This window comes from Diaphorina citri, unplaced genomic scaffold, assembly GCF_000475195.1.
Source record: "Diaphorina citri unplaced genomic scaffold, Diaci psyllid genome assembly version 1.1 scaffold15, whole genome shotgun sequence".
Lineage (NCBI taxonomy): Eukaryota > Metazoa > Arthropoda > Insecta > Hemiptera > Psyllidae > Diaphorina > Diaphorina citri.
Window position 1 is genome coordinate 371,561 of NW_007377454.1, and position 8,936 is coordinate 380,496.

General features: G+C 35.3%; 1 protein-coding gene across 3 annotated transcripts; it reads right to left on the minus strand.

Annotated features, from left to right (window-relative positions):
• Positions 1–11: 11 nt before the first annotated feature.
• Positions 12–4,970, minus strand: LOC103507316 (charged multivesicular body protein 4c). 3 transcript variants are annotated; one of them, XM_026822280.1, is made up of 6 exons: positions 4,630–4,970; positions 2,681–2,858; positions 2,220–2,271; positions 1,536–1,598; positions 777–912; positions 12–407 (listed from the first exon to the last, which is right to left on the minus strand). In XM_026822280.1, the coding sequence occupies exons 1-6, from the start codon at positions 4,805–4,807 to the stop codon at positions 349–351; spliced, it is 666 nt and encodes a 221-aa protein (XP_026678081.1). In that variant the 5' UTR covers positions 4,808–4,970; the 3' UTR covers positions 12–348. The 3 variants fall into 3 exon arrangements, with proteins under 3 accessions (XP_026678081.1, XP_008470013.1, XP_008470005.1); XM_008471791.3 differs by lacking the exon at positions 2,220–2,271 and adding an exon at positions 3,251–3,368 and having other exon boundaries at positions 1,536–1,650; positions 4,748–4,969; XM_008471783.3 differs by lacking the exon at positions 2,220–2,271 and having other exon boundaries at positions 1,536–1,650; positions 4,630–4,968.
• Between the last annotated feature and the right edge of the window lie 3,966 nt (positions 4,971–8,936).

Consider the following 8,936-nt stretch of genomic DNA (forward strand, 5'->3'; position numbering starts at 1 on the left):
ACTTGAGGGGAGGGGGGATGAAAAGAAAAGAAAAGGTACCTACTCAACTTGTTTAAACTTTGGTTACAAACAGGAACATCACAACAATAATCTCAAATTACCAGATGACTGCATTGTAAGTACCACGCTACGACCAGAATTTTTCGAATTTTGGTAAAAAAAAAGAAAAAAAAAAAAAACATCAAGTATAAAAACAGTAGGTAGGAATAGCTAAATCTTGAAGGTATGACAGAGAACTTAATTTTTCTCTTATAGACACTAAGGATAGGCAAATAGTATATCTTAGCTTACGAAAGCAATTGTTAGACAATGCAACTGATGGCGTCTCTCAGGGGAGGTGCTGAAATATTACGAGGCCCATGCTTCTAGCTCTCGGATTTCATCTTCTACAGAGCGCTCCTTGGTACCTGAAAACAATGGAAAATAGGACATTAAGGAGGGATTTTACCAATATTTTTTTTCTGGAAAGCCTGTTAAGTTCCATTTGATTTGTATATCCTTAATTGTTAAGCTAACAGACTGTTAGGGGATGAGAAACCTACAATAATAATTTATCATTATTTTCAGAACTGACCAATCTGACTTGCACTTTGCCATGGAAATACAACTTGCTGAGTATAATAATTATGTCTTAAACACCTTTTTGTGTGAGTTTTACATAGCCCATGTTATTTGGGGCTCAAAAAAAAATCATTTCCCAGCTTAGTTAGTTTGGAAAGCAATGCAACTGCTTCAAAAGCACCAAGTTGCTAGTTCAACAACAACAAATTACTTACTGGCTTTTTCTTTTGGTTTGTCTTTGGGCGCCGTGGAAGGTATTTCTGGTAGTTCTCCACCGGGGGTGCTCAACTTCAGTAGATCCTTGTCCAGTTCTTCCTGTTCCAAAGCTTCCAATTCCTTCTCAAGCTCATCCTATGAGAAGAGAGAACAAAGTGGACATGGTTAAATGTAGGGTAAGAAAAACATTGAAACTCCATTTCATGTTAATATAGTCTGAGGAATGCTTTGAACTCTTGCACACTTGATAAATCATGAAGTATTGAACTTCTTGTTTCCATTCAGACAATTTTCAACCAAGTTTACTTTTCAAGACTGTCATGGCTACCAAAATCATCAAATCTTTGTCTTCCACCTAGTTTTTTTTTTTTTTTTTTTTTTAAACATAAACTATAAAACTCCATTTCATGTTAATATAGTCTGGGGAATGCTTTGAACTCTTGCACACTTGATAAATCATGAAGCATTGAACTTCTTGTTTCCATTCAGACAATTTTCAACCAAGTTTACTTTTCAAGTCTGTCATGGCTACCAAAATCATCAAATCTTTGTCTTCCACCTAGTTTTTTTTTCAACATAAACTACATAAATCAAGATTTTAGGTACCTATATGTTTTGGTTGAGTAGGTTGACTACTATGGTAGGTACCTACTGCTTAACATGACAAATATTTATAAATATACACCTAAACACTTGGTATTCCCCCAACAACTGAGGATAGGCCGGGATTCACTTGATTTAATAAAATCAGATCTTACCTCATCCACATCATGACCGAATGCCACAGGGTTGGAAATAGCTTCCGATATTTCCTTGGCTACGTCTTGTTGTTCCGCAATGTCATCCATCATATCGTGTACTTGGTTCACGTCCCTGCAATTACAGACGAGTGATTGTCAAGAAACAGGTAGGATAGAAAAAATGTAAAAAGAAACTCTTCCTAAATGGATTCTAAAAATAATAATAATAAGAAGAAAAGAAGAGAAATTATGAATGAAAAATTGCAATAACAATAATGATATTTCAAATAAAACAAGTACAATTTTAGGTATCAAATTTCCAAACACCAAAAAGTTGTTGTAGAAGTTTGAAACAATGGAATTATTTCCTCTACTTACTGATTTTTCTTTTATTTTTGCTCTTTTACTTCCTTTTCCCCCTTTCTATCAACCGTAAGGCCAGCCTTCACGATCAGTTTTAACTGACAGTTTGAACTGTCAGTTAAAACTGATCGTGAATGGCGGTGAACTGACAGTTCGATTGAACTGATGGTCTAAACTGAGGATTATAAAAATTTTATATTTTTAACTGAAGATACTTGAACTGACAGTTAAAACTGATCGTGAATGGCTGGCCTAAGGAAACCAACAAATCCATGGATTCATCATGTAACCTTGTCATATTTTTGGAGTTTTGTCACTTAAACTAACAGGGTATGAAGCATCTTGCTGTTCCGCAATGTCATCCATCATATCATGTACTTGGTTCACATCCCTGGAAAAACAGACGAGTGATTGTCAAGAAACAGGTAGGATAGAAAAAAAATGTAAAAAAGAACTCCTTCTAAATGGATTCTAAAAATAATAATAAAAAGAGAAGAAGAGAAATTATGAATGAAAAATTGCAATGACAATAATGATATTTCAAATAAAACAAGTACAATTTCAGGTATCAAATTTCCAAACACCAAAAAGTCGTTGTAGAAGTTTGAAACAATGGAATTATTTTCTCTACTTACTGATTTTTCTTTCTATCAACCCTAAGGAAACCAACAAATCCATGGATTCATCATGTAACCTTGTCATATTTTTGGAGTTTTGTCACTTAAACTAACAGGGTATGAAGCAAATCTTATTGAAGTGAATCATAGGATGATCACAAGTAAATGACAAAATGAACATACATGTGCTTGTGAGCTGCCTTGAGTGCATCAGCGGCATTCTTCATGGTGGTAAGAACAGCTGTGTTAGTATTAGCACCTTCCAGAGCTTCCCGCTGCATCTCAATTGTTGACAATGTGCCATCAATCTGCTGCAATTGTTTCTCATATCTTTTCTTTCTTTTCAAGGCTTGAATTGCAGCTGTGAATGAAAAAAATACAATTTTGGATGACCTTTGAATTTGAACGTTTTCATGGTGTTCAATAAATCAAGAGGGACTTGACTTCATGTTGGTCTCAGTGAGGTTACTTCAAAATTAAACTGTAGAGTAGGGACACTAGGGTCCTATTCAAAAAGCAACTTTACACTCCTCACTTTTTGCTCCATGCACAGAAAAAATGTACAATTTGTCAATATTTTCTGTACCTGGAGTGCAAAGACATTTGAGGATTAGGTCACAAGGTCTTAGAATTGCTATGTATTGTGCTATTAAAGTTGATTGTACCCATAGGTACTTGTCATGATCGTACCAGCTCTTATCTCAGGCCTCGTCAATTGTGCCGAGAGACGGCTCAGTTCATTCCGTCACTTACCTCTCTTATTTTTTGTTCCATTGGTCCTGGCTATGTTGATTTCCTCTCCTATTTTCTTCTCCAGGAACTCTTGCTTCTTTATCAACATGTCTTCAGTCTCTCTGAGTTTCTGGATAGCCTATGGACTATGGGAGCGTTTGGTAAGTTTGGTTTTGGAGTTACGCAAACCAAATTGGGTTTAGGTAGGTGATTTCTCAATTCCCACATGATTTGGTAGTTACCTTATCTGAATTTGTGGACGGTATGAATGTAATATTTGTACCAAACGAAGGTACCCATAGGTATATCTAGCAATAGGTAGGTAGGTAATTATTTAATTAAAGAACTTTCAGAAACGTGTAAGTAATGAATTTAATGATATATGGAGTTAATTAGGGTGAGATTGGTAAGTGATATCACACCGGACTAGGTACCTACAAGTAGGTATCCTAGGTAAGTATTATACAGTCGAAGCTGAATGGCTGAATAAACGGGAGATTTAAGTGATTGAGGACTCTTTATTTTTTGTCCAAGAACCTCGTTAAACGAGAAAAATCGAATAGTAAGTGCTTAATTACCCTGCTCGATTAGGTCTGAGGCTAAAAACAGAGTGAAACGGAGAGCATAGAGCTTTATTCTCTCTGCTCTAAGCGGATTTAATTCGTCGATTTTAAGGCTCGGTGCTCTCCGCTCCACACTGATTTTAGTCTAAAAAGTCACTCTACCAACTAGAAGTTTACTTATTGTGGTCAAATTCTGAAACATTGTTGATAAAATGTTTCTCAATGAACCACGTTTGACTGTAGTTACTATTACTACACTCCGGTCTGGGATAGCCACTATGCAAGGCTACAATTTATCTAAGTGTGATGTGCAATTTTAAGAGAACGCAAGACTAGAACCTGATTTGTACATCATGCTTCAGGTCCTTTAGGACATATATAAAAGTAATACCTACGTATAAATAAGTACAAGGTAGCACTTTATTAAGTGCGTATATTTATGATTGTATAGTTTTGCGATACGTAAAGAAAAAAATACAATTTTGGATAAACTTTGAACGTTTTCATGGCAAGAGGGACTTGACTTCACGTTGGTCCCAGTGAGGTCACTTCAAAATGAACCTGTAGACTAGGGACACTAGGGTCCTATTCAAAAAGCAACTTTACACTCCTCACTTTTTGCTCCATGCACAGAAAAAATGTACAATTTGTCAATATTTTCTGTACCTGGAGTGCAAAGACATTATTTTGAGGATTAGGTCACAAGGACTTAGAATTGCTATGTATTGTGTTATTAAAGTTGATTGTACCCATAGGTACTTGTAATGATCGTACCAGCTCTTATCTCTGGCCTCGTCAATTGTGCCGAGGGAAGGCTCAGTTCATCCCGTCACTTACCTCTCTTATTTTTGGTTCCATTGGTCCTGGCAATGTTGATTTCCTCTCCTATTTTCTTCTCCAGGAACTCTTGCTTCTTTATCAACATGTCTTCAGTCTCTCTGAGTTTCTGGATAGCCTCCCCAGTGGTAGGACCTTTCTCTTCAGTCTTTCCGAAGATGTTTTTGAAGAAACTCATGGTCGTAGGTAAACCAGCGTTAGGGGACTAAAAGTACGAATAAAGCTCAAAGTATTTAACGCTAAAATAAAGCACAAGTTAGGTTTTAAAGTGATTTTAAACCTTTAATCAACTTGAGAAAGAACTGATTCATCAATCAGAGGAGAAAAACAGAACTTTTGTTTTGATAAATCAGCTGTTCCAAACAAAATGACGATACTTGACCTTGAATAAGATTCGTTCACAGCTGTTCGCTTGGTGCGCTGTCTAGTGTGCGTTAAAAGAACTCGGCATTCATTTTGCAGAGGGGCAAGTTACATCTCCACTAATTTTACATTATCTGAGAAGGGAAAAGTGCGATTGACACATCCACCAATTTTACATTTGATTCGATATGGAACTAAGTGAATACGACACATCCACTATTCGCTAGGTTTATTGAAGGGCGAGCTTATGTTGGTCCATTTTTAGGGCGTTTTTCATGATCTAGTGTGCGTTAAAGGAACTCGGCATTCATTTTGAAGAGGGGCAAGTTACATCTCCACTAATTTTACATTACCTACCTGAGAAGGGAAAAGTGCGATTGACACATCCACCAATTTTACATTTGATTCGTTAAGGAACTAAGTGAATACGACACATCCACTATTCGCTAGGTTTATTGAAGGGCGAGCTTATGTTGGTCCATTTTTAGGGCGTTTTTCATGCATCTAAGCTGGAATGGGTAGAAGAGTTGATGTACCTACATAGGTAGTAAATACCAATCTAGCTTTTAGAAAGGTACCTACCTATTTTCCTCCAAATATGTATATTCCATTAGGTAACTCTGTCTGAATATCTCTGTTAAGGTACTATTTACCTATACATTACCTAGTATTACCGTTGCGCTGCGTGTATACCTAAGTAGACGAAAGAAAGACAGTGGAAGTTTCATCTTTTCTGCTAAGGAGCTAAGGGATATTGAACTGAAAAATTTTTCTCCTCCTTTAGTTCTACCTAGCCCAGGTCCCGGGTACTAGGTAATTTTCCAAAGTAAACACAAATCCAATCAAACCGATGCGATGATCAAACTATCAAGTTACCTACCTACCTGTTTTCTAAAATTCCAAGTCAATAATGTATAATACCTGCCTATCTATCTACCCGGTAGGTACCTACCTACAGGAAAGTCTTAATAATTAAAGAAGAAGAAGAAGGAGGAGAAGAAAAAGAAGAAGAAGAAGAAGAAGAAGAAGAAGAAGAGAAAGATTTATCTCCGTTCTTGTTTCGTTGTAACGTCAGGCGTAGGTGCCTAGCTTTTAGAAAGGTACCTACCTATTTTCCTCCAAATATGTAGGTACCTATATTCAATTAGGTAACTCTGTCTGAATATCTCTGTTAAGGTACTATTTACCTATACATTACCTAGTATTACCGTTGCGCTGCGTGTACCTAAGTAGACGAAAGAAAGACAGTGGAAGTTTCATCTTTTCTGCTAAGGAGGAGCTAAGGGATATTGAACTGAAAATTTTTTCTCCTCCTTTAGTTCTACCTAGCCCAGGTCCCGGGTACTAGGTAATTTTCCAAAGTAAACATAAATCCAATCAAACCGATGCGATGATCAAACTATCAAGTATCAAGTTACCTACCTACCTGTTTTCTAAATTAATTCCAAGTCAATAATGTATAATACCTGCCTATCTATCTACCTGGTAGGTACCTACCTACAGGAAAGTCTTAATAATTAAAGAAGAAGAAGAAGAAGAAGAAGAAGAAGAAGAAGAAGAAGAAGAAGAGAAAGATTTATCTCCGTTCTTGTTTCGTTGTAACGTCAGGCGTAGGTGGTGAGTGCTTGGTTCATAAAAGTTACTGTTCGCTTATGCACTATGCACATAATTTTATCAGATACCTAGGTAGGTAGGTACTATTATTTTTGTGCACAAAGTCGAATTTTGGAGGGTCATGGGTACCAGGCCCCCTCTGAGATTTCTATCTACCTATTATCTCAATCAAAGGATTGGTTGGCAACTCCATGCTTCTCTGTCTTGGCCGAAAGCTGTAAGTTACTGCTTATAGGATTCTGCCCCCCCCCCCTCGCTGAAATACCTCCAGGCCTGGCTGTGCATGTGATCCTCGAAGTATATCCGGGAAACTCTTTTTATAAATAATTGAGCACGTACCTACTAGCTACTTGACGTTTTCATTCGTATCAATTTTCAAATGGGACTTCAATGTATGTACGTAAAATAATAATCAGAATTGAACTCTTCAGTGTAGTCTGTTCCCTTGTGTCCATAAATAAAGAGTTGACTACAGTCACTTATGAAGAATATTAATTTATGACCTTAGAATATAGAATAGGTACAGCTCATTTATACCTACTGCTAATTAGGATAGACTAAAAAGTCCCTTTATTTGTTAATTTTTATTAGAATTTGAATCTCAGTGTATCTTTTAGACATGGAGAGATAAATACTTAATTAAATTGTGTTTTAGGTAGGCAATAAAAAAAATACATTTTAATTGCCTAATATTATTTATACCTAGGTAATTGTTATTATCTATTGATTTTACAAAGTTTTAATAGTTAGTTTTATTGTTATATTCTTCTACAAGCTCTCTCTAAACAAAATAAATCTACTTATTTGTAAAACCTACTCATTTTGGAATCTGAACTAAATTAAATTTAGGCATCAATTAAGCTGGTAACTAGTTAGATTTCGCAGGGTTGAAAATAAAGAAACATTGTAACAGATGGAAAAAATCGAAAAATAGAATTTTGCAAATACCTATGATCACAGGTGATCCTATGACCACAAATGATATTTTTATCGATAGGTAGGTAAGTATTAAAATAAATAATTTACCTAGATTTAATTACTTACTTATTTATTTTTATTCTCTTTAGATTTGTTTAGCATCTTTTAGTACTAAGACCAGATGTGTAGGTATTATTTATTACCAATAGATTATTTACCTACCTATATTTATGTTAAGTTTAAGTTTTTGTATCCTTTCATTTCTTCTACAGTTATAAAAATAAAATTACCAAGTCATTGGTGAAGTATTGATTTAATTTATTTCCTTACACATCGAACACTACTTGAGTTTTATTCTATCTTTTTTTTTAAAAAGAGGTTTGACAGAGGAAACTGTAACTGCTAATAGAAGAGAGAAGGAAGACAGGATAGGAGAAAGCCAGTCGTTCCGAGAACGAACATTATACCATCAGGATCTGCCCCGGGCGGGAATCGAACCCGCGGCCTAGCGCTTACAAGGCAGACGCACTACCAACTAAGCTAACTAGGCTGGCTTATTCTAGAGATTCCTAAATGAGTAGGTTTTTCAAATAAGTAGGTAGATTTATTATGTTTAGAGAGAGCTTGTAAAAGAATATAACAATAAAACTAACTATTAAAACTTTGTAAAATCAATAGATAATAACAATTACCTAGGCATAAATAATATTAGGTAATTAAAATGTATTTTTTTTTTTTTGCCTACCTAAAACACAATTTAATTAAGTATTTATCTCTCCATGTCTAAAAGATACACTGAGATTCAAATCCTAATAAAAATTAACAAATAAAGGGACTTTTTAGTCTATCCTAATAGCAGTAGGTATAAATGAGGTGTACCTATTCTATATTCTAAGGTCATAAATTAATATTCTTCATAAGTGACGGCAGTCAACCCTTTATTTATGGACATAAAGGAACAGACTGTAGGTAGTGTCGTAAAAATATGAAGGGTTCAAGTCTTCAGGTTTTCGTCATCTGGACATTCAATAAATTTGAGAGCTCGTCTTTCCGTGGACTTTAGGTAGGTCCTTGGGAATTTGAAATGTAGGGTACCTACCTGCTTTCTTAAATGTAGAATTATTAAAAATTTAGGCTAGGTTATTCCAGGTACTGCTTATCTAACATTATAAAATCAATGTTTATATAATATATACCTACCAATGTCTTCTATTATCAATGTCTTCTATCAAAAAGGTACCTACCAATACCAAATAAGTTGATAAGTACCTCGTATATGCATTGGGTCCGTAGGTTCTCTCTGCTGAAATAAGAAGTAGGTATTTTATAAAAAATGCTTCTATTTCAAGATAAAATTTACAATCTAGCATGAATCGCTTTTAGTCTGACGAAATTCGTTGCACTTTAAAATG